The sequence below is a fragment of the Dunckerocampus dactyliophorus genome, chromosome 15 (genome assembly GCF_027744805.1).
Source record: "Dunckerocampus dactyliophorus isolate RoL2022-P2 chromosome 15, RoL_Ddac_1.1, whole genome shotgun sequence".
Taxonomy (NCBI): Eukaryota; Metazoa; Chordata; class Actinopteri; order Syngnathiformes; family Syngnathidae; genus Dunckerocampus; species Dunckerocampus dactyliophorus.
The window spans coordinates 9,925,901-9,952,365 of NC_072833.1; the positions used below are offsets into that span (position 1 = coordinate 9,925,901).

The 26,465-nt window shown below is 39.9% G+C and overlaps 2 protein-coding genes across 4 annotated transcripts in view; one reads left to right on the top strand and one right to left on the bottom strand.

Moving 5' to 3' along the window:
• gal (galanin/GMAP prepropeptide) overlaps positions 1 to 22,175 on the bottom strand; it is a 53,578-nt gene extending 31,403 nt beyond the window's left edge. The window contains exons 1-2 of one of the 3 annotated variants that reach the window (XM_054799883.1): positions 22,080 to 22,175; positions 11,826 to 11,988 (exon numbers count right to left, since the gene is read on the bottom strand). The gene's annotated coding sequence lies outside the window, so the exon portion shown is untranslated. Of the gene's footprint in view, positions 1 to 7,152; positions 8,201 to 11,825; positions 14,228 to 22,079 lie in introns of those variants that run through there. The other 2 variants (XR_008573779.1, XR_008573778.1) reach the window with 2 other exon arrangements.
• tmtc1 (transmembrane O-mannosyltransferase targeting cadherins 1) lies at positions 469 to 26,447 on the top strand. Its single transcript, XM_054799877.1, has 19 exons — positions 469 to 957; positions 3,262 to 3,439; positions 4,558 to 4,631; positions 4,820 to 4,996; positions 5,132 to 5,213; positions 6,701 to 6,804; positions 9,941 to 10,130; positions 10,953 to 11,074; positions 11,875 to 12,042; positions 12,698 to 12,811; positions 16,028 to 16,171; positions 16,624 to 16,732; positions 18,430 to 18,532; positions 18,736 to 18,871; positions 19,710 to 19,854; positions 20,011 to 20,148; positions 20,594 to 20,716; positions 23,329 to 23,406; positions 24,266 to 26,447. The coding sequence occupies exons 1-19, from the start codon at positions 662 to 664 to the stop codon at positions 24,389 to 24,391; spliced, it is 2,607 nt and encodes an 868-aa protein (XP_054655852.1). The 5' UTR covers positions 469 to 661; the 3' UTR covers positions 24,392 to 26,447.
• Positions 26,448 to 26,465: the final 18 nt, after the last annotated feature.

The window sequence follows — 26,465 nt, forward strand, 5'->3', positions numbered from 1 at the left end:
CAACCACTCACCTTTACATATACAATACCTCACAAAAATGAATACACACATCACATTACTGCAAATATTTTATATTTTTTATGGGACAACACTAAAGAAATTACACTTTCATACAATAACAAACAAATTCACGAAACAAAACAAAAGTTAGCCAGCCAAACAGTGACACCAGACTTGATGGATATCTGTCTTAAAATATAAGCGAGCAATCGAGTTTTTACATCCAAGTGTTTAACAAACACAATAAAATATGTACATTTTCCTTCTGCCAACTTTCCTTTGGGCATCCAGCTCATGACTTTTGGGGGATATCCCCTAGGTTTGGTTCCCATAGTAGCCTGGACAACTTCCCGATAGTCTAGCTGTTTTTGGCATTTGCAGACGTTTTCTTTTGCATTTTTGTAAAATCTTTCAGCGTTTACGTGATTGCAGTGGCTTCCCGTTGCATGTGTTTGTGTGGAGCGTTTGGATGTGGCGGCGCGTATGCCCCTGTCGGCCACCGTAGTATAATGTTTTCCGGCTGCACTTGAAGGTAACACAGTACAACGAACTGTCCTCTTAAAATTCATGGACACTTCCTGTCTCGCGAAATGGACGGATCATCTAGTCTCTCCCCGTTGATTTACATCCCACAGGAGCCTGTGGATAAGCCAGGGCCATCATGACAGCCCCAGGACGAGAGAGAAAAAACACCCAGCATCCTCTAAACACTGGACGATCACAGACGGTATGGGCTGTGAGTCGGTATGTGGCTTTAGCCACACTGTGCATCTTATGCTACAGCAACTCTATCCATGGGGAGTTGGTGCACGACGATGTTTGGGCTATCGTGAACAACCCGGACGTTCTACCAAGCTCCAGTGTCAAAAACATCTTTCGTAATGATTTTTGGGGAAAGAGGATGTCGGACAATTCGAGCCACAAGTCCTACAGACCGCTTTGCATTCTCACCTTTAAGTAAGTTCTTGCATCCTTATTGGTGCCAACACAAACATAGCCTTCTTCACATTGGTACAGTATTAGCATTGAATGCAGCTGCTAATTCACAAAGTCAGGAGGTTTCGGAAGACGCCCACGCGTTTTAACTAAACAAGACGATGTATTGTAGTCACGTAATCATATGATACACATCTTGCCATGTTGCATCTCCATCTTGGAACACTTTGATAAATTGTGCATTAAAAATGCGAAAACCAATCCAATATAGGTCAATATGGGTTATATGCGACAAGGCAAATTAACATAATATTTAATAATAATTCATTTTAATTTTACAATATGCCGAGGGCCAATATAAAATGAGTTATGGGCCGATTATCGTCCCCGGACCGCATTTTAGACACCCCCAAAATGCAGGGTCAATATCACTGATAACAATACATATACTTTTGACACTTTTGACTTGACATTTTTCAATAATTTCGTGTTTTTGCCTTTAGTTTGAATAACAATGCGTTTTGTGTTATATTGTTTTGTGGTCACAATGCACTCCCATTAATTATTAATACTGAATGAATGTCTTATAAACAATTAGGATGTGCGCCACTTTATATCAGAAAATGGAGAAAACATTTTCAATTTGTGTGACGTTTTGTAATCATGTTGACAGGAATATAGTTGGATTGATAATGATTAACGTATATATGCCAAACCAATGCTAGTGATTTGGAGTGTTATATATTGTTATGATTATTTTATTATGCTGATTTACTTGTCACACATTAGTTAACTTAACTATTCATTTTATTTATTTATTTTATAGAATTATAGGATAGCCTGTAGGGAATGTTCATTGGACAAAGGGCAAATAAATATGCAGGACACTGGCCAATCAGAAGGCTTTAATCATCTGGAGTAAGTATGGGACTTGTATGGACAATACACTAGGTCCCCAACTTACGAACACAATTGGTTCCAGATGACCGTTCTTATGTCGAATTGTTCTTAAGTAGGGGAAAAGGTAATATTACCAATGATATAGGTACTACATGTACGTGTATACATATACAGTATATGTGTATGTATGTAAATATGAGTTTGGATGCAGTAGTAATATTAAAGGAGGATAATTAATGAAAAAAACAATAATAAAAATGATATAATAATACGTAATGATAAATGTTATTTACCTTTGAAGAGGAGTGGTCAAGCATACGTCGTTGTTGTGGAGGAGGAGTTATTGAAAAAAAGGACAAATCGTCGTCGTCGTCAGACTCTTCTAAAAGAGGTAGTGTTCTGTCTGTGGTGTAGAATTAAACAGGCCTATTAACTCTACATAAACTTTAATCACATGCTCTGTCCGGGTTGTATCATAAAGCTACAATGTAGCTTTTCTTCACTTCTCCTCCCCTGAGTCTGCCTGTAACTGTTGGTCCCATTAGCAGTGTCACAGTGCCCTCTACTGGTCAAGCATGTACAGTAGCAGTATAAATAGTGACTGAGCAACTACAAGGCAAAATAAAATAAAATATAGACCAGTTGGCTTGTGTTCGTATCCGCGAATGTTCGCTAGTCGGATGTTCGTAAGTTGGGGACCTAGTGTACTGTAATGGACTATGAGTTATATTGTTGCTATGAACTAAGGACAATGGGGTGATAGCCTCGGGGGGGCGGAGAATATGGGGAAAAGCAAAGGAGGAGATGGTGGGGTTGTTGGGTTATGAGTTGGGATGTGGTGCCCTATACAAAAATGTCAATAAAATGTTAATTACAAAAATATTAAAGACAAAGAGAGCTAGTTATGTGCACGTGCCGCAAGAATCCGTTGGCGTGATAATACATAGTCTCGTGTAGCTACTCTGAGGAAGGACAGTCACTTTTGTTGTCTTTTTGCCCTTCATTTCATCTCACAAGCGTAAAGCAGACTCTTCTAATGGAAGTATGTCAAAGAAAAGGAAAGCCGCCACTATAAAGTGAAATTAGACATCATAAAATGCTCAGAAAAGGATAAAGATCATATCCTAGATCAGGGGTTGCCAACCTGTCGATCACGATCGACCAGCCGATCCTTGAGACTTGCCCAGTTGATCACTGTTTTCCTATTTTTTTTAGTTCATATTTAGTGCAGGTACTGTTCAGGGCAGAATATTTCCACCTTTATGTTTGACAGTAGGGATGGTGTTGTTGGTATCATATAGCCCCCAATTCATTCAACATTCATGTCTATGACGAGTGTATGTCAATTTGTAACTACAGCAGCTACGCAAATGCACATACATCGATGATATTAGGTTTTACTGTATCTTTCCCTCCCTGTCTTAGGTTGAACATCCTGCTGGGTGGGATGACACCTCTGTACTTCCACATCGTCAATGTGTGTTTGCACTGTGCTGTAACCTGCCTGCTTATGCACACTTGTGAACAATGTGTATTTAAAGAATCTCACCTGGCTTTCATCACATCCGTCCTGTTTGCTGTGCACCCAGTCCACACCGAGGCTGTGAGTTCATGGCACACATAATGTAGTCATTGCCTTCTGTATTACAAGGAGAGGCATTTGAGTGATACTATAAAGAAACACTATACAAAAAATATATATACAGTACATATTTATATATGTATAAAGTACCTAGTGTAATTTCCAATGGCGAGAACAATATGGCAGTTAATGACGATTAATAGAAGATAAGTTAAGATCACATTCACCTTGAAAAGTGCATTGATGAGACTTAATAAATAATATGACTTTTTTCACTGGGCTTTGGGGCATCAATTACAATGCTCCATGGGTTCTGCCTAGCAACAAGTGGCCACACAAATGTGTGATAACACTAGAAACAGTCTTTAGGTTGTTCAAGCCTTATTTCGTTAGGGAAGTTATTTTCCTGGTATGTAGCCAACTATTGTGACCGTTCTAGCTAAAACCTCATCCATTAAGGGATCAAAATCCATTTTTGTATGAGACTTATTCATGTAATTTAGTTAATTACAGTGGAACCTTGGTTAGCATCTGTCCCAGTTAGCTTGTTTTTGGATAACATGTAAAATTTATGTCACAATTTTCCTCGGTTAGCGTGCATTCTCTGGTTAGCGTGAAATATGGAGTGTCTTGTTGTGTTATTAATATACTGCGTGACTCCATTTGTATTCTTAATGTGTTTTTTTTTTTAAATGAGAAAACGTCCTTCCTTGTTAGCATCCTATTAGCTAGCTAACAAAATGGCGACTGGAACCGGAAGTCAGGTACGTTATGCCGCCCGTCTATGATGTCATCAGCAAGTGACTCTGAAAAATGCATTTTGGATGGTTTTCTGCATGTAAAAGTACAATTGTTAAACTATAAAAACATATTTTGTTTTAACACGTTTGGCTTTTGGAGCAAATTAATTGGATTTCCATTGTTTTTGGGGGGAAACATTTATTCCGTTAGCATCTGTTTCAGTTAGAGTTGGACTTTCTGGAACAAATTAATGACACTAACCAAGGTTCCCCCAGTATAATGTGTTGACAAGAGTTATATTTTCATACAGTATATTTACATTAATTAGTTATTTTGAAGATTTTTGCAGAGACATTGTGCATCTCACAAGAGTTATTCAATTTTGTCTTGTCCTGCAGGTGTCTGGAATAGTGGGCCGGGCTGACATCTTGGCCTGTCTGCTGTTCTTGATGACTTTTCTTTCCTATAACAGGTAACATTAACTCCACACCATCACTGTTTACTTGTGTATATAGAATACAATACAATATGTTTCCTAATGTTTACTACAATATACAGTACTGTACAGTACCAAATTAACTGAACATTATGAGCGTTCATTCCATATTCAGATCGTGCCATATATTGTACGTAAGATTCATTTGTGCTTTTCTCTCCCAGGAGTGTTGGTGTGAGTGCCTCTGAGGACTCAGCACCCTCAACAGTCTCAGCAGGGTCTCTGCTCACCAGTTTATTGCTAGGCACTTGTGCTATGCTGGTGAAAGAGACAGGCATCACTGTATTTGGCGTGTGCATGTTTTATGATGCCCTAGTGCTCTGCGGCAAGCCTTTCTTCAGGTAAGCACAAAGGCCATGCTTTTTTATATTGTTGTACGTTTATTTCTCATTTACTTGAGGAATAATTTTCATATCCACTACATACAGCCCAACAAGGGAGATTTCATCTTGAGCCTCTGTCTTTCTGTTCTGTAGTCACCTGTCTGGATCCAGATTCAGACATCTTTTCCATATATGGACACCCTTTATCAAACGAGCCTGTGTTGTCTCTAGTTATGTGAGTATGCATTCAATGTTCTAGAAATTGGCTTGCTTAATGTCACTGGTCATTGGTTACTATGGTAATTAATAATTATTGATCACCAATCATCAATCATTTAAACGGATGTCATGTTAGTAATGAAAGATTAGTTTGCATGCACAGAGTGTATGTCTGATACACTGTTAGCGTAACTCATCATACAAACTACGCAGCGATCACACAAAATCTTGGTAATTAATAAACACATAAACAGCATTTGGAAAGTTGCTTCTATGATGTTTTATGATGGTGACTCCCAGTTACTAGTTAGTCCCAACCATTCTAGTTTAAAGTACCCTTCAGTCCAGATAGTTATTCAGTCTTCAATGCTGTGTTCTGAGGCAAGATGACAGCTCCTTTCACCCTCTTTGGTCATTCGCTACAGATCCTGTAGGGCCCTATGATTTCTGCGTTAACAGAGCGTACGGAATCGTCTACTGTTAAACGTTGAATCGCGTGGAAATTGACACACTGTATGTGAATGAAATGCTGTCATCGTACGGAGAAGGAACGTTTCTGTGAAGAAGTATTTCCCTGTCGGACCGCTCAATCAAGGCGGAATCTCATCACAAGCCTGCCCTCTCCCGAACTAAACATGTCAAAACGGCGACCTCTAATACTGGAAAAAACTTCCTCTAATACTTCCAAAAATGGAAGCTAGTGGGGTTAGCTTAGTGGAGCATGCTAGTGCGGCTGTGTGTGTGCAACTCAGGCTGTATGAGTGCGTTGTCACACGTGTTGTGTTTTAACGCTTGTTAATGAAAACGAGCATTTTACGATGCCTGCTGACGTCGTGCAACTTCTCAGTGACGACAAGAGGCACGTTTATTCTTGATCCTAGCTTGTCTTAACTGTCAAAAGACATTCTGATCACACCTCTGGCCTTCTGCCCACGTACTGTCTAATTGGGTAAACAAAATAAGGGTGTCATAAAAATATCCCACATTAATAACTAGTGGTGTCACGAGACACTCAGTTCACGAGCCGAGGCGATACACAAGATTGGGGCTATGAGAACAAGACAAGGTGAGATTTTAACATTACTTTTAAGAAAAATGCAATGAAAAAAATGTTACAATATATTGCAAATCTACTAATGTAATTTCTACTACGTTACACTCTTCTGCACTCTGTATGTATGGTACCGGTGCCGTCTCCACCCACCAAGACAAAGAGACCGTATGACTGTCAAAAGGGCTCACTCCGTTCATGCCGTTGTTCTATGGAACAAACACGCCAAGTTGCTGAAACCAATGCACATAGTGAACTCTCTTCCTGCCTGTTTGAAGGCAGGAGATGATTAATTCATTTAAAATTAATGTATTAAATTAATTAATTTAAAAACTGTGATTAATCTGATTAACATTTTTAATGATTTGACAGCCCCACTTTATTCACAATTCACTACTGTTGCACTGTATCATTCTTCAACACTGCACAAACAGTTTGTTGCCTTTTTTCAGGTAGTGGCTGTTATATCAGTCCGACTGTGGTTAATGGGAGGTTCCATGCCTCTTTTCTCTGAACAGGACAATCCTGCCTCCTTTGCACCCTACTGGCTCACCAGGTCAGTAATACAGTACATGCACATACTCAGGGGTGTTATATACTTGTATGTGCATACCTCACTCAAGCTAATTGTTGTATAATTCCACATGTAATTGCAGTGCAAAAATCCTTTACTCTTTGTTCACAGGAATGGTCGGTTTCATATTGCGCGATTATCTGATGATGTATTATGTGTTACTGGTGTCGCGTGTACTTGCTAGGTTTGTGCACTATGGTATAGACCTGATCAAAATCTTAAGACCAGTTGAAAAATTGCTAGAATTTGCATTTTGCACATTTGGATCTTAATGATGTTTTAAGTAGAGCTACAGTATGCAAAAGCAAGAAGGGGCAGTGAGACAAAAAGCACTTTGAAAAAATAATTTATTGAAAACAACAGTAAAACTGAAATAGGCTGTTTATCAGCTGATCAAAAGTTTAAGACCATCGCTCAAAAAATACCAAAAAATCCTCCAAACCAGAACAAAAACTTTTCTCAGTAGGACTCAGTAATGAGTAGCTCCACCGTTCTCGGTTTGGGCATGCTTGATGCTAGTGTTTCCAGGAGGCTATTGGGAACATTGCTCCAAGTGGTGAAGATGGCTTCACAAAGGGCATCAACTGTCTGGAACTGATGGCCATTTTTATAAACTTCTCTTGCCATCCATCCCCAAATTTGCATATTGTAGCTCTACTTAAAACCTCATTAAGATCCAAATGAAGATCCAAAATGCAAATTCTAGCAATTTTTCAACTGGTCTTAAGATTTTGATCAGGTCTGTATAGCAATGCCTTTTGGCAAACACATGGTGGTTCCAGCTGTACTGCACAATTCCAGTTAGAATTTTGGCCTTCCTGATAGCAGTATGTCTGGCTATTATTGAGTTGAGAATTGTTGCCGTTGCTAACAATTCCAAGGTGCCTTTGTAACTGCGAGAAATGTAGGATACTCCAGAGTTAGCATGCCCTAATATCACAGTCAGGGCTCGCACACTTTCTTTCAGAGGCGCAGCCATCATCTGATAGGCGGTGATTGTAAGCTGCATTATGTTAAGATATGATGTAGTTATCATTTGACTGGACAATCTGTAATGTCTTTGGACATGGCTGTTCTCCCCTATGACACTGCTTGTCGGTCCCCTTTGCTCTGTTCTAAGGGTAGTGTGGAGGTTTGCATCTTGGTGAAATTGGCTCGGCTACTGGGCGATCTTTTTGATATCCTGTGTGGACGGGTCAACTGTGTGCGTCATTAATGCAAATGGATGAATGCAGGTCATGGCAGGAGGAAGGACTTGATGGTGGAGATCTCAATTAAGCCTGGATGAATGCCATGCCTCAAATGTGTGAAAAAGTCCTTGGGAGTCTCATGATGACAATGTTTGACTTCAAAGTGGCAAGTGTTGACGTCGCCTCATCTGCATGAGAAGAGAATTTTTATATGAATGCTCGGTAGGGGCATTTATAGTCATTTTACACTAGGGTGTGCCTCTGAATTAACTCTAGTCTATAGTCTAGTCTTGCTGGTCTTCTCCACAAGATCTACTATTGTCCCCACGGTTTACCCTAGAATTTTTTTAAGCTGTGGTGGTGGGCTGCAAGGGAGGGCGGAGCACTGCCGCTGCATCGTGCCGCTGCTGCGTCTGCAATTATTTTTATATTATATATATATATATTTGTTTTTTTATTTAAAACTGTCAATTTAATGGCAAAGTTCCTGAGAGCACTGCCAAACATTTCAATTGCACTTTATTTACAAAGTACTGTACATCTCCACTCAGTGTGCTCATTTGTCATTAAATACAGGTGTCATGTTTGAATAGAACACTTAAATATTCTTTGGTGAATTACTCAACATCAGCTGGTGAGCTACCTGTTGAAGACCCCTGTGATAGCATTACTGTCTAAAGCTGTACACACGACGTGATTCTGTTGCACAACTTCATCACACAACTACTGTAGCTTCTTTAAGACAAGCCGTAAGTATTATAAATGATAACAAGAGAGCAACATTGTTAAGTGACACTTTAAAAAAGTAAGTTGTGATGATGCTCGTAGCTTGCCCGACAAAAAAATGAGCCAGCGAGATGCTGCCAGCCAGGCATGTAATCAAAAATGGCAGACAGTGGAATGTGATTAAAATGTGAGCAATCACACACGCTGGCATAGCATCTGACACACTGTCGTCATTTGACTACACGTTTTACGAGCTGTTGTTCATTCTCCCGATAATACGAATCAAAGTGAAAGTGAACACAAGCTGTGTCGTTTATCTGGTACATATGCCAGGGGCCAGCAAGGCAGACAGGCGATGCATGTGCATGCTTATGAAAATAATGCACAGTGAAACATTTTTATGATATTTAAATTTGTTTTCATACTAATTGTGGTCAATGTGTTTGTAAATAATAAGCTATATATGTATCTATATAGCATATATATCCATTCATACAATATATTACTTAAAATTCTTTTCAAGCTTAAAAAAAAACAACTCATTTTTAAGGTGTGGTGGCTTTTATTTTGTAGTGGCGCACCGCCACGATCAATTACATGTAGCAGAAACCCTGGTCCCTCCCAAAGTAGTGTTGGGAGAATCAAAAGCTTGTTGGGTTTCCCCTACCATTATATCAGAGGCGTGGGGGGCGGTGCATAAATGTTCTCACTCTTGTTGCCAGCGGTTAGACATTAATATCTGTGTGCGGACTTATATTCAGGGGACAGTACATTTACATTGTTATACAAGCTATATACACACTGAGTAATTTTGTGAGGTACTGTATATTAGTGGGAGATATTAAGCTTCTCTCTGTCAGCAAGGTTTAATTAATAAGTGTGATCAGTGGAGAATAAACTGTCCCTGGGTTAGTAACTGATTTGCATGTAGAGGTATCTAAACTCTATATACGCATGACTAACATTACATTACTTATTAAGCAAATAATAATAATAATAATAAGGTTATTGGTAACAGCAACATGCAACATATAAACAGTCATAGGAATCTGAACGGTTTCTGCTTAGCTGTGTACACAATAAATTATTTTTATGATGTTGATGCCCAGTTGCCATTGATGTCTATTTTTTTCTTCTCCTTTTTCCTTCTCGTATATCTTTGCTTGCCAATTATCTTGTTTTTCATGTGCATGTCTCCTCAGATTTTTGACATACTCTTACCTCTTGTACTTCAACACCTGGCTGTTGCTGGCCCCCATTGTGCTGTGCTATGACTGGCAAGTGGGTAGCATCCCTCTCATCGAATCGCTGAGTGACATTCGCAACGTGGCCTCTGTTCTACTGGCTGTGGTGATGGTTGCCCTCTGCCTGAACTGTATCCGATCACTGCAGGTCAATACACATAGTTTTCTCACATGTGCTTGCAATGCGTTCTAGTCCCCTTTGGTGTTTGCTGTGTTTGTTGTGGTTTCTTTAAGTCGTTCTTTTTTTACTTGTCCTTTTGTGTACTGTATGTCTGTTTGTTTGTTTGTTTTTTTACCATCTTCTTTTGAACAGAAGTTCAAACACAATCCATCCAAATCATCTGGGACTTTTGAATATTAAAACTATGTTTTTTCGATTTTGCGTGAGCATGCTTGTACATGAACAAGTCACGTTGGTTTTATTCATAACGTGCCAATTAACAACAGAAGTTACCGCAAGGCACTTCATACACGGAGCAGGTCTACAAACACGCTGCTCATACATTGAAGAAAACCAACTGAACCCCACGAGAGCAAACACTTTCTGGCCATGGAGGCAAAGAAGAATTCCCCAGGAATAGAATACTGATTCACATTGTCTCACTTTTTGCTTACTGTGTGGCATTTGCCTTTGTTTAGTCCAGGGGTGTCCAAACTCTTTCCACCGAGGGCCACATAATGAAAAATTAAAGGATGCAAGAGCCACTTGGATATTTTTGTAAGATATGTTAAGAAATTATTTATAGAAAAAAAAAATATTAGTATGAACTTTGCACTTACTACTCAATGCCAGCCATACTGACATTTTGACAATTGACTATCCTGGCATAACTAGTAAAAACACCCCTCTGGTGGACAACAACATCTCTTGACTAATTTAGTAAAACTTTCTATTCCAGATTTACTTCTGATCTGATTTTTTTTTCACATTTTTTCTCTCTTCTACATTGTCTCTCACCCCTTCTTCTAGAGACAAAAGAGCAAGGAGGTGTTGATGGGAATATTGTTTTTGGTGTTTCCTTTCATTCCTGCGAGTAACCTTTTCTTCAGGGTGGGATTTGTTGTGGCCGAGAGGGTTCTTTACATGCCAAGGTGAGTGTCTGTGGGCTACTGTCACAAAGTCAGAAATGTATTTTTATTATTATTTCACTTTTTGTTTTTAAAAACACACAGTTACAAAGTATGCAGGATTAAGTCAAATTTAAGAGGAAGTCTTGACCTATATTAAAATAAAGAAATACGGAAAGACACCTGATCACAGTAGAAAGAAGATGTGAGTCATAAAGTACTTTACTGACTTTCCTTAAAAGAGAAGAAGCTAGAGTAACCAATCCATCCATCCATTTTCTATGGCACTTATCCTCATTAGGGTCTCGGGGGTATGTTGGAGCCTATCCCAGCTGACTTTGGGCGAGAGGCGGGGTACACCCTGGACTGGTCGCCAGTCAATAGCAGGGCACATATAGACAGACAACCATTCACACTCACATTCATACCTATGGACAATTTCGAGTCGCCAATTAACCTAACATGCATGTTTTTTGGAATGTGGGAGGAAACTGGAGTACCCAGAGAAAACCCACGCAAGCACGGAGCTAGAGTAACAAATACAATAATTTGATATTTAGAAACAGGGAGTTTTCTACAAACGCTTGTCGCTTTTAGTATATATTTTTTAAACAATTTACAGCAGTCAATTGATAGCAGACTTTTAAGAATTACCACGGACTGAAAATAAATAAATAAATAAATAGAAGAGTCTTGAGCAAAAAGTATGACCTTAGAGATAAACATGAAAGACAACAGAAAGTTCACAACAGAATCATTTCATGCATTCACTTACATTTTTCTCCCCTTCCTCCATAAATTTGCTCATTCAACTCCTCCTGCAGTATGGGTTACTGTATCCTGGTGGTTCATGGCCTGAATCGTCTTAGTTCATTGGTTGGCCGTTGGGGCACAGCAGTCCTTAGCGCCTCAATGCTGCTCCTGCTCCTGCTCTTCTCCTGGAAGACATTGCAGCAGAATCAAGTCTGGCTCTCCAGGGAGGCCCTGTTCAGGTGTGTATGTTTGTCACATTAATATATAATAAACAGCACAGGTACACTGCACTCTGTGCTCCCGCATTCCACCATTAGAAGTCTTCTTTTCAACTGCTGTACATGCATTATATACATGAGATGAGGTAAGATTGCTTATGGTAATGGTTTAATTTATTTCGAACATGCTTAAGAAAGTTACATTAAAGAACATCACGTGTACGTCTTTTTCATGGCTACATTCATTTTTCAATGCTGAAACTTAATGGCAGTGTTTTGACTCCACATATATATGCCAACAAATATAGACAATGCAAAGAACAAAAAAATATGTGATCCAGGTAGATCACCTGATACTCTAAACTGCAACTATATATGACTTTTGTTAACATTGTAATATTGAGCAGTGTTCTACATTTACTTAATGCATGATTGAATCTAGACATGTTCATGAGATGGCTATTTCCCTATTTTATAATTTTCTGGCCATGCCCAGGTCTGTGATCTACTGTGACTTGAGTGCTATTCAAATGTTTAATGTAATTGAAATAAAAGACAATTGACAATCACAGTTTTTTTTTTTTTTTTTTTTTTGATGTAAAATTCCTTCTTTTTTTTTTTTTTTTTTAACCATTTTGGAGCTGAAATAATGATTTTTCTCTCCTCCTTGTTTCAGTTCTGGTATCCAGACTCTCCCTCACAATGCCAAAGTCCACTATAACTATGCCAACTTCCTGAAGGACAACAGTCGGTACCAAGAAGCCATTCACCACTACACCATGGCCCTCAGGTCTGACTCTGTGCCCTCGTAACTGTCTATTTGTATTTGTACTTTATTTATCCCACAGCGGGGAAATTCACTTGTTACAGCAGCAAGCAAGATACGCAAGTAAAGAATACAGTGTAAAGAATACATATTGACTACAACATGGTTCAGGTGGTACAGGTGTTGTAGAGCCTGACAGCGGTCGGTATGAAGGACCTGCGGAACCTCTCCTTCTTACACCGTGGGTGTAACAGTCTGCTGCTGAAGGTGCTGCTAAGGGAACCCACAGTGTCATGTAGCGGGTGAGAGGTGTTGTCCATGATGGATGTCAGCTTAGCCAACATCCTTCTCTCCCCCACTTCCTCCACGGAGTCCAGAGGACTGTCCAGGACAGAGCTCGCTCTCCTGATCAGCCTATTGATCCTGCTCCTGTCCCTGTCCGTGCTGCCCCCTCTCCAGCAGCCCACAGCATAGAAGATGGCTGAGGCCACCACAGAGTCATAAAAGGTCCGTAAAAGAGTCCTGCACACACCAAAGGACCTCAGTCTCCTCAGCAGGTGGAGGCCACTCTGGCCCTTCTTGTAGAGGGCGTGGGTGTTGACGGACCAGTCCAGTTTGTTGTTAAGGTGAACACCCAGGAATTTGTAGCTGTCTACCAACTCTATGTCCACTCCCTGGATGTTCACCGGTGTGAAGTGAGATGTTTTCCTCTGGAAGTTAATGATCATCTCCTTTGTCTTGCTGGTGTTGAGTTGTAGCTGGTTAAGCTCACTCCAGCTGACAAAGTCCCTGATGACCGTCCTGTATTCCAGATCGTTCCCCTCTGAAACACAACCCACAATGGCTGTGTCATCGGAGAACTTCTGGATATGACACTGTGTGGAGTTGTGTGTGAAGTCCGAGGTGTAGAGGGTGAAGAGGAAAGGGGAGAGCACCATACCCTGAGGGGCACCTGTGCTGCAGAGTACCATGTCAGACACACAGTGACGGAGCCTCACATACTGTGGTCTGTTGGTGAGGTAGTCTATAACCCATGCAGTCAGGTGTTGGTCTAACCACAGCAATATTTCATCTACATTGTAAATATAAAATGTTACATACACAGTACAGTCGTCTGTCGCCACATCACGCTTTTAGTTTTAGGGCTTCACTCTATCACGGTTTTTTCAGAATATATTTAACTCATTCAATCCCAGCAATTTTTGAAAAGACATCCCCTGCAGTACCGGCCATTTTAGACGATTTTGGCTTCAAGGCACACAGAATATTGTGTTCTATGGCTATATAGAGATGGAACCAACCAAAAGAAAGATTAGACTCCTGTCGTTGATCAGAAAAAAACATACATTTCAAGCATAAATTTGACTGACACAAATATTTTTTGCTTTTCTGACAGCTCAAATATCTAAACAACATAAAGAACACAAAAAAGGGCTTTTTTTAAACATCAAAATAGCAATTTATTTACAAATATCACACCATGAACGATTGACAATTTTCACATTTGGAACCGAAGCATGTGTGCAGGCGTGCGTGTTCATGCATAAAAAAATTGCCTACAATGCGTAACCTTCTGCACGCTACACTCCTCCAGGCTCTTCCCGTTAATCCTTCACGTCGTGTGATTTTTCTATTTATTTTTAGTACATGATTGCTGCCGAGCACCGAGAACAAATGCACTTCTGCCATCTAGTGGCCGTTTTTATGGCTCAAAACTACTTTACAGCCACAAAGAAAGATGCATTACTGGGGAGTTGCGTCATCATCTCTTTTAGCCTCTCGAGCAAAAAAAACGTAAAAGATGAATAAAAATGTCTTTGGGATTGGGCGTTCGGGTTTATAAAAATGTATAATGCGTCTTTGGTATTGAATGAGTTAATTGATAAATCATGCTGTTTTGTGGTTCGCAATTGGATTACTATACAGGTGGTCCTTGGTCTAGTATGAGTTTTGTTCCTACAATGGCGTGAAAGTAACTTATAGCTAAATTAACACATAAATCACTCACACTTTACTAGGGGTGGGAATCTCTGGCCACCTCACGATTTGATGCGATTACGACTCAGAGGGCTGTGATGCGATGATAAAACGATTATCGATCTTTTTTTGCCATCAATAGTTTGTCAATTTTTTATGCGTAATTTTTTCTAAATGTAATTTCTTTTTAGTCACTGTGTACTACTAAAACAAACCATACTTATAATGATCCACAATTAAAATAAACATGAAATAGATTAATTTACTTCTGTTATCTTACAGTATCTACCAACATATTTCCCAATGTACAGAACCAGCAGGAAAAGTAAATTGCGCCAGTAGCTGTATGTATAAAATTAACAAACTTCAGCATATTCTGAGTAACCAACATAAACAAAATCTGTCATTATTCAAAAATAAATAATAAAGACACAAAAGAAAAATCCTGAGCATAGAATATCTGACAAAAATAATATTTTTTGCTCTATAGCAAAGTCAAAAACAACTTTCATGCAAAATATAGATTACTGTAGCAGCAGCTCGCATACAAGAATAATGCTTGCAGACTTCAGTATATTATGAAACACCAAAAAAACTAGGCTGTCCTTATTTATAAATAATACAAAAAACACAAATGAATAGGCCACAAGAAATCAACATGTACCTGCAACATTATTGAACAGCTCAGCCATATTCGCATCCGTACGGCTCTCATTCATTCCTCTCGTTTTAGCACATGAGACGCTAGCTTCCAGTCATCAGTAATGAAGTGCGCTGTTACGGTGACATAACAGTGCCTTTTCCGAGTTGTGTGGAAAATTACTTATCACCTGCTCGATGGTTCTCTGGTGGGTGGAAACGTGCTATTTTTCATATTTGTCGTGTTCCCAAAATATTTTAAGCTTGTATGACAAAGCTTGCATATTGTCTGGCTCTTGTCCAGCTCATTTTTACTTTCACCTTCACTACGTGAAAGCCAAAGTGCTTTCAGATGCTCGCTTCAAATCTAGCGGGTGCGGGTCGGAGTTCACACTCAGCCATTCTGGTAGCGTCTTAGGTGCACCACCATAAACTGTCCAGGCGGCACTTCCGCTTTTCCGCTTTCCATCCTTTTTTTGTTTTGTTTTGTTCCGTCAGCATCGATTTTTGACATTTATGAATCGATTAATAATGGACAATGTCCGCATCGAGATGCATCTAAGAATCGATTTCCCCCCCCACCCCTATTGTATATGTTCTTATTAAAATTACTTTCATTTTCAGGTTGTACCCCCGGCATGCCAGTGCTATGAACAATCTCGGCACTCTGACACACAGTCCAGAGGAGGCAGAGCGCTACTACAGGAAAGCATTGGACACCAATCCTCAGCATAATCGAGCACTCTTTAACCTGGGAAACCTCCTCAAGTAAGCAGGCTGGATGGACACACACTTTATCTTAACTTAAATGATGCATGAGGAAGTGATTAAAGTCTAATCTTTTTATTAGTATTAACTGTCACATATGTATTAAGGGAAATCATGTAACATAGCAAACAAAAAAAAGCCTTTTGACAATCATTGACAAATATGAAAGCTGACCAGTCAGCGGCATTCTAGCAACATGGCAGTCTGCATCTTCAATAATGGCACGGTACTAAAACGCTCGACAGAATGCTAAGTAAAAGTGCTGGGAGTTTTACTGCTTTGAATGTGAGTCCACTTACTTTTTTGTACTTTTTTGCGAGGTATAACTCTTCTCACGTTCTTCATTCCTGCTTTCGGAATAAGTGTTGCTAAAAAGCCACAAAGTGGTATCATGATCATAGCTGGCTTACGAAGGTGTTGATGAACGTAACTGTGAGGATGTTTTGATCCAGGTCACAGGGGAAGGAGAAGGAGGCAGAGATACTCCTGAAGGACTCCATTAGCTTTGGTCCACATTTTGCTGATGCTTATTCCAGTCTGGCGTCACTCTATGCTGACCAGGTAAAAAAAACTTTAAGATTGAGCACATTCCAGGTGGACCTTCACTTTGTTTGGATTTTGAAACAATATTGATAAAATGAACATTTTATTATAATTTTAATAACTGTACAGCAAATGTGATTAACATTTTACCATTCTTAACAGTCATACAAGTATTAAAATAATAAAGTTAATTAACTGTTATCAAAACAACACAATACTATTTTTTCCTCAAATATTGTAACGCTGTGATTTGACGTGTGATTATTGAGTTGATTCTGTTATGTAATGGATGATTTTAATATGACCAACAGTATGCGACACATTTATTATTTAATATTAAGGGTTAAAAGTTACATGACTGGAAATAATTCTAATGTATTTGCACAAAGTCATTGCAGGAAAAAGGCACTGTTTTGTAACTGACTGGATTAAGGTAGCAGTGACTGTTAAGTGTCCGTAGTGTAATTGTTAGTGTTTCTACATTCCAGAGCTCAGTGGAGACTTGTGATTGGTGGTAAACAAGAAAGCATTTGCTGTGTCCTGTTGTGAGGACGGCGCTCTTTAAGTTAAGCCTGGATTGCACGATCAGATGAGTGAAATACGTGGGAGTCACTTAATTTCTTGTGTCCAACCTAGTAGGTTGGTCATAAAAATTCAAAGGAAATTTTAACTTTGAGAGTGCTTAAACAAGAGAGAAATGTGAGAAAACATTAATGCCTGTCTGAGAAAAGTGTATAAAGTGTATTGTGAGGGGTTTTACAGCTTAAAAACATATATAATAATTGTAAAAAATATATATATATAAAAGTTGGCTACTTTGCGGATTTCAATTTATGTGGAGCCTATCCCCTGCGATAAATGAGGGAACATTGTATTGGAGATTTTAGATGCAGGCCGATACTATCCAATACTTTTTTTTTTGCTGATACCAGACCGATAACAGATTTCAATATCGGATCAGGACGCTCCTAGTAGTCACTACGCCGTCCTGTCTGATGCCGTCCTGATCCTTTTATTGGTCTTGTGACGTGCAATTCTCTGCCAAGACGCGAGAAGCTGTATTTTCCAGAGAGCTGACTCAGTGAGCAACCATGACACTCGTCATAGCTTGTTATCTTCCTTCGTTGTGAACAAACAATGGTAATTAAAGAGAGAAGCGTAGAGTGTTATTGGAACTGGAACTAATGAATGTGTTACAACAGTCACTTTAATTGCAAATGATGGTCTAAAATCTCAGGAGGCGACATTTGCAAAGGTGGGCTGTACACTCTTTGGATGCGCTGTATTCAGACAGGAAATAATGTACTCAAAGCCAACCAATCATAGCTTTTACGGTCCGCCTGCACATCAAGGGTTTCGAGGGAGAGGAGCGAGCTTCCATAGCATACGGTGACACCTGCACCCAGGCACATAATTCAGGCTTTACACTGCAGGGCTTGCTTGCTATTGTTGGCGTAAGTCAAGACTGACAGTAACCTCTTACGGTTTGTCAGTAAACCTTCCAAAAAGCAGCAGCGTTTCAGTGTCGTCTGGACGTTAGAGTATGAACACAGCGTGGACTCCACCCTTTAAGCTCTGCGGCGACTTTCTCTTTGCACTTTCAATATTGCTCCAGTATAATTGCCGATGGCTTTTGTTTTGTTTGTATCTGTCTTGTTCAGAAGAAGTTTCTGCTTTTGGTTTCATTCTTAATTTATATCTGCATTCTCCCACAGAAGCGCTTTGCTGAAGCCAATGAAAAATATTTGAAAGGGATAGAGAATTGTCCGGACAGCTCAGACCTGCATAATAACTATGGAGTGTTTCTGGTGGATACTGGTAAGTTGGCCAGTACAGTTCTAGCTAGACATTCAATGAAAGTAATTTGTTGTTTTTTTTTAGCACGCTATAATGCTTTAAAACATGCTTAATAATAGTTATCATTCTGCTTATACTAAAGACATGGGCTACGCTTTCGTTGATTTATACCAGTTTCTGATTTTAGTTACTGTCCTTTCCTACTCGCCCTTTCTCTTCTACAGGAAAAGAGGAACTGGCCGCTGCTCATTATCACCAAGCCATTAATCTAAAACCAGTTCATTATGTTGCCATGGTGAACCTGGGCCGCCTTCTCCGCTCCTCCAGTAAGAACAAAGAAGCAGAGTTTTGGTATAAGAGGTAACATTGCAGTTTTTGTTTTTTTTTCTTATCAGAAGTTTCATACGGTGCCTCACAAAAGTGAGTACACCCCTCCCATTTCTGCAAATATTTTATTATATCATTTCATGGGACAACACTGAGGAGATGACATTTCGATACAATGTAGTAAGTGTACAGCTTATATAACAGTGTAAATCTACTATCCTCAAAATAACTCCACACACAGCCATTAATGTCTAAACCACTGGCAAAAAATTACCACAGTTCATTCTTAAGTGAAAATGTCCAAATTGGGCCCAATATTTTGTATGTCTGCCATTATTTTCTAGCACTGCCATAACTTTCTTGGGCATGGTGTTCACTAGAGCTTCAAAGGTTGCCTCTGAAACCCTCTTTCAGGCTTCCATGCTGACATCATGGAGCTGGTGGATGTTAGACACCATGCGGTGTGTTTGCGGTGGTTGCCATGTTGGTATACTGCCCTGTGGCTCAGTTTCCCAAGGGAGGGATCAGGCTCTGCTTCAGTATGTCACAATGTTGGCATTTGTGTTTCCCTAAATTGACTGTAGCTCCCCAGCGTCGGAAGCACTCATGCAGCCCCAGACCATGACACTCCCATCACATGTGTTTGGGTTTTTTAAGGGGACAGTAAATTTACGCTGTTCTACAAGCTGTACACTGACTACTTTATATTGTATCCAAGTGTCATTTCTTCAGCATTTTCCCATGAATAGATGTAATAAAATATTTGCAGACATGCGAGAGGAGTACTCACTTTTGTGGTACTGTAAGAGAGTACAAAAGTGAACAAACGTTCAACCAATCAGTGACCATGATTCTTGACCTCTGCCTGTAGGGCACTTCAAGTGACAAGGAAAGTGGAGATCCTGGTACCACTTGGGGCACTGTACTACAACACTGGCAACTACGATGAAGCCCTGCAGGTTTACAGGGAAGCTGTTAGCCTACAGCCAGAGAACACTGACATTTGGCTGGCACTGGTTAGCATACACTCATATCTCAGTAAATGTTAAATGGGGTTGGTCTTGCTCAACGACAGATTAAGATGAAGAATTGAGAAACGAATCCATTGAAATTTGCTGTGTCATGGCCTACTGACATCCACACATGTACTCATTTCCTGTGTGTCCAACCAGGCTCAGGTTTTAGCTATGGCAGGTCATACCAAAGAGGCAGAGAAAATGACCCGCAACATCATTTCCAGAGAGGACAGATGCATCGAATGTTACCGCCTGCTGTCTTCCATGTACAGCAAGCATGGCAACCATACAGAGGTGTGTGCACTGTGTGTTCGTTGTAACTATCTCATGGCTTTTTAAATCTTTTGAAATAATATCTGCCCAAAATCTGTCTCTCACTTAAATGTGGTTTACATTTTGGCAGTTACCATGGAAATTGTAGGTTTGGCTTTTCATACAGGTCAATGTAATAAAATACAATCATACATTATTGACTAAAACTAACTGAAATAACCGTGAGGCGATGAATGTGAATGTTACTGCGGTTTCATTCTGCTTTCATTGCAGAAAAAAACAACGTTGGTTATTATAGTACTAATGAATGTACAAATCACCATTCCATTTGTTCTTCGTAAAAATAAAAATAAAAATAGATAAAATAGAGCAGAATTTTGAGTGCCACTGTAGATAGATACTGTATATAGATAGATAAATGTCTATCTAGTGCGTATTTTCACTTTACTGTATGTGTTTGTGGCAGGCTCTGGAAGCTTTAAACATGGCTTTGCAGCAGAATCCCAGTGATCTCACTGTGAGAGCAGAGTTGTATTTCTCCAAAGGAAATCAGCTAAGAGAGATGAACCAGCTGGACCTAGCCTTCGAGGTACTGCTGTGTTTCATTGTTTCTCTTCCCCTCGCTGTACGTCGGCCAACATGGTGCCCCTTGGTTGCCTGCGGAGAACGTTTTTTATGCACTGGTGCCCAGTGTGGATGCGATGTCTAATCGGAGCTTAAGAGTGATTCAGAATCAATCTCAGAGCTGTTCTCAAAGCCATGAAAGACCATGCAATCTCCACACATAAAAGGTGTCAAGAAGAGACCAAACTTTCTCGCTGTGAGGCGGTGTCTACGTTATAAATATGTAACAGCACAGTGAAAAGCTGTTTCTTAGATGTGCCTGGGCTGGATTTAAAGTGCTCATAACACCAAAAACACATGTTAATCTTGTTATTTTTGCTGTGAAAGATAACATTGAAAGGCATATTTCCTGCGTTAGATGTGTGCTCAAATGTTGAAATTACCATTTTTTATCATTTTTGTCAAGAGCAAGTGACATTTACACCAGACGTTCCCACCGGGAAACTGCTGTCCACTCCAATGCGCCCCCATATATATATATATATATATATATATATATATATATATATATATATATATATATATATATATATATATATATATATAAAATGTATTTATTTTAATCTTATGCCCGCTCGTTGTGTGGAAGGCTTTTGCTGGGACACTCGAGGAGATGGAGTAAGCTTGTTCACACTTGTAAGAGACACCATGTGCCTCGTCAGATGTCAGTCAAACTTTGTGGAACAAATGTTTCAATACTGTCCCACGGATGGAATTAAAAAGTAAAAAAAAATAAAAACACAAGACGTTCGACCGTGGAAAAGTGTGCCAATGCGGCAGTAAGTCGATCTACATTTCTTCAGCTAATATTCTCAATAGCAGCCAGCTTAGTGCTGGCGGCAAATGCAGTGTTGATTCCTAATATGCTTTGTTATCACACGCTAGCTAGGCGGCTAATGTGCTATCTATTGTAGCCTGCAACAATAAATCCAAAGTTGTCAGTGGCCATCACTGCCAGTAAAGCATATCATACTCCTCACAACACAATATAGCTTCGTCACAGCTTTTGGACCATCTATTAGAGCCATTAATAGCTGAACAGTGTGCCGAGGACATGTTTTTAATGCATAGTTTCTGGATTCTGCCCCCCATCATGGCGGCCAAACCCGCGCAGGGCATAATATGGAAGTGAATGCCGATCGCCACTTCTGTTTTAACTATAGACTCCTTGGTTTACATGCCCACTCGTGCTGCTACAGACAGCTTCCATTATTAACAGATTTATGTGCTGAATCACACTTCAGAATTTAAGTCAAAGTCAACATAGTGAGAAAACTTGACCGGAACCGACCAAAGTAATAAAAAAAACTTACCTAAAGAAAACTTACCTAACGATTGCAGTTCATGCAAGACGCGGTTTTATTGACTGCTCCTCCACAAAATAGGCAGCTCTCTTCTGTTGTGTGCTGCAGTGAAATGCGTCCATGCGGAAACGGCGGTTAGGCTGAACTAATGTTCTGCACCACAGAGCCGCGTTTGTCAAAATTGTCCCCAGCCGTGGGGGTGTCCATTAGGGTGGCCGGAGAGTTACCAAGGGTGGCCACATTACAAAAATATGCATGTTTAATTGGCGACTCTAAATTGTCCATAGGTATAAATGTGGGTGTGAAAGTGTATCTACCTCCGCGGGAGCACAACTGCGAGAGGGCGGAGCTGAGTTTCCTTGTTTAGATATTATCAAAGCATATATTTAAAAAAAAAAAAGTGGATTGTTGCAGTCATGCCACATTGATTATGTTTAGTATTGCAATTTTCAATTGACATTTCTACCGAAATAAATGCTTAAATATAAATAATATTTATATATGGTGCACAGTAATTATTTTTAAAATCTGCCCTCTGTTGGTCATCTTGAGCAACATCATAGTATTTATTCAGAAATAAGAAGTACAGCGTTCCCTCACTACATTGCGGTTCGCTGTTTTTTTAAAGTCTAATTTTGCATGTTTGTTTATTTTACGCGCATTGTGTTCTGCGTCCTTGTGGTGTATTAGAGCGATCTATCGGTGCTCTGTTGTATGTGCCTGTTATTGTATTTACTACTGCTACCAGTAGAGGGTGTTGTATACTCATGTGAGAGTTGAAGGTGTGTGCAGCTCCACCTGTCTCAGTATGTGTTTATGTGCCTGTGATCATATTACAAGTAAAAACACATAATAGACAATAGCCGGCTACATATAGAGCCACAACAGTCCTTATTGGCTAAGGCAGAACCCGCCCATTGTGTTCTGCGTCCTGATTGGCTGTACACCATTGTCAATCAATCTCCTTTGTGCCGTTTCCTGTTGTGGTCAATGGTCGCTAGCAAACCAGCTAACTCTGTGAGCTGCTTGCAAACCGGCAATAAACAATAGAAGAAGAAGAAGCTAACTGGCTTTAAGGTTTAGAAAACTCGTGTCAAAATCACCACTTCATTTCACTCCTATTTCATAGTTGTTTATGTACAGTATCTATGACAGCAGTATGACCAAAAATCTTTTATTAAGCAAGTGCTTTCAGTTTGTTGTTTTTTTCAAAGTTTTTATGGTGTCATGAGCATTTTAAATCATGATATTTGGTGTCTTATTTTCCTCCTAGAGCTATCAGTTGGCTGTGGAACTCAAACCTGACCAGTCCCAGGCATGGATGAACATGGGAGGAATTCAACATATCAAGGTAAAACATGTTCACTGTGTACTTGGTGCAACACTACAATAGCAATACATTGAAGAAAAATCCATCATCTATTTGTTCAGGGTGCAGGTGAATTGATTGGGAATCAATTGGATGTATGTTTGGGCCTGTATGCTTATCCATCACTTCTATTCTGCTGTATTACTACAATTACTCTGACAAATAGACTATTTCCAGTCTAGTTTGGAGTCGTCCTGCGTATTTATTTTGTACAAGATTGCTGCCATTACTTGCAAGAGGGGATATCGTATTAATTAAATGTACGATCGCTCATACACGTTCCCAATGCAATGTTTACCCACTTACAAAAATATGAACAGTCCGGAATTTGTATGGTTAGTTTATTGTAACCAAGAGAGAATGGGGAAAAAAACATCGAAGGAAAGGTTACAAATGAATTTGGATTTGTTGAGTGAAATAAGTATTTGATCCCCTACCAACCAGGAAGCATTCTAACTGCGACAGACAGGTTTATGTGTCCATGAAACGCAAAAATTAGTGCTGTTCCTTTAAGAAAGTACTCCTAATCTCAACTCATGTGGATAAAAGTTGCTTCCATTCAGACTTGTCCACTACCACGGGCAAGACCAAAGGGCTGTTAAAATAAAATGATGGACTGCTCAGATATTTCAGGGGTAAACTTTAAAAAATCAGGTCAAATACTTACAACGCAATAAGTTGTTCATGATAACCACCAAGAAGTACTCAAAATAAGCCACCAAGTCAGGATAGTTGCGGTAAAAGAGGCATAAGGGATGGAGGGGGAATCCCTTCCAAGTCTAGTGCGTCTGCAATGGCCCAGTGTGAGTGCACTCTTAAGCGTGTGTATTTGTGTGCCCAGGGAGACTATGCAGCAGCCAGGATGTACTACCAGAGAGCCTTGAGTCTGAATCCTGATTCAAAACTGTTGAAAGAGAATTTGGAGAAGTTGGACCGGCTGGAGAGGAGGATGACAGGGGTGCCGTAGTCAGCCACTCGGACGGTGCTCTTTTCCTGGAAACCTCACAGGGTTCACCTCCAGTTGATCTTGGACAGCAGCTGGGATGCTGGATGATCCGTTTACCCCGACGCTGGGTGGGTGAACTAAGGGAGAAAGTACTTTCTGGACTCATGACGATTAGTTGAGCCACAGGATTTCCAGGCTGAAGTGAGGAATTGCTTTTGAATGCTATAACATGGCAGCATACAGTATAGGGTGTCCCAAACAAATGTATGCACTTGCTGCAACAGTCTGTCATAGACGTTGAAGACGAGGAGTTTTATTTCCAGCAAGATGGAGCACGCCCACACTGCTATCGCCATGTTAAATCCCTCCTCGATGAGATCTTGCCAAACATGTGGATCGGACGGAGGGGTTTCGTTGAATTCCGTCCGCATTCACCAGACCTCACACTGCTAGACTTTTTTTATGGGGATACCTAAACGCCAAAGTCTACGCTGTAAGCACTGCAGCAGTCGCTGGATTTAGAGCAGCCATTGAACGTGAACGCACGCAAAAACCAAGGGAATTGTTTCGTGATGTGTGCGCGATTCCATTGTTTCGCGTTGTCTGGACTACAGACGTCAAACTACGGACGTCGGTTTGAGAACAGTCGGTGACAAAAAAATGGAACAAATTATGATAAACAGCTAGTTTACAATTATTTCAAGTGTGTATACATTCTTTGGGACACCCTGTATGCCGTACAGCTACAGTCAGATGTTTACATAAACTCATCAGGGGAATGAATGTCTTATCCATTTTGGGCCCTGAATATTTTATTTGAACTATTCTTTTTGAAGGGTAAAAAGGGTACACAGTGTATGTGTTCAATTACTTTTAAAAACAAGAATTTATTTGAATTGTCTGTAATTTATACAGGGTGAAAAAAATCTAAAACACATTCATACACCGAAACTAAAACCTGGTAAAATGTCCCTTAGCAACTTTCACTATTTGTAGACATCAACAAATGTCTGGCAAAATTGGTAGAGTTCTTTTAAATTTGTTGGTTTCCTGGCACGCACGGTGATTTAGTGGTTGGCGTGTTGGCTGCACAGTCTTCGCGGTGTAGCGTTTGCATGTTCTCCCTGTGTGTGCCAGGGTTTTCTCCAGGGACTCCTGCTTCCTCCCACGTCCCAAAAATATGCATGTTAGGTTAATTGGAGACTCTAAATTGTCCATAAGTGAGGATGTGACATGGGAGTGTGAATACTTATCGCAGACAATACAAAACTAATTCTAAATAATGGAGCCAATTCTTGTTTTTAATTGAAGATGACATTGCATTATCATTCCATCTTGGAAAAACGAACTGTCCCGATGAAAATACATCAGTAAGGGCCCAAAATGAATACCACATTCATGCCCATGATGAGTGCATGTAAACTTCTGACCGGACCTGTCCATTCACTCCACTTAACAGCTTTACCAAAACAAGCTTATCTGCATCTTCATGTATTCATTATTTGGGACCACGAACAGTCAAGTAGAAGCTTCCATGGATGTCTACACCACTGCAACCTGGAGATTTGATCATGAAGTATTTCTCGGAAAATGCTGCTCTTTTGGAAGAACATGAATGGGTTGGAGGAAGACCAGACATCAACACTAATGAAGACCAATGCAAATGCTGTGGTGTGCGTATTTTTAAATGATTAAATTATCAATACCTGTCACCCATCCATCCGTTGTCTATGCCGCTTATCCTCACTAAGGTCGCGGGGGTATGCTGGAGCCTATCCCAGCTGACTTCGAGCGAGAGGCAGGGTACATCCTGGACTGGTCGCCAGCCAATCACAGGGCACATGTAGACAAACAACCATTCAATGAAGTACTAAGTCTTTTGTTTAGCAGAATGATCAAATACTTCTTTCCCTCTACCAAATACAAATTTATGTATAACCTTTTAAGTTTTTTTCTGGATTTTTTGTTGACATTCTGTGTCTGTTATAATAAACCTTCCACTAAAATGATGGACTGTTTATCTCTGTGTAAGAGGGTAAACTTACAAAATTAGCAGGGGATCAAATAATTTTTTCCTGGGAATATTTTGTGATGC

Coding starts and splice junctions, on each gene's coding strand:
- tmtc1 (XM_054799877.1), top strand. CDS start 662: ATGACAGCCCCAGGACGAGAGAGAAAAAACACCCAGCATCCTCTAAAC. Junction 4,632..4,819: donor ACTTTTCTTTCCTATAACAG/GTAACATTAACT, acceptor TTTCTCTCCCAG/GAGTGTTGGTGTGAGTGCCT. Junction 23,407..24,265: donor GAGGAATTCAACATATCAAG/GTAAAACATGTT, acceptor TTGTGTGCCCAG/GGAGACTATGCAGCAGCCAG.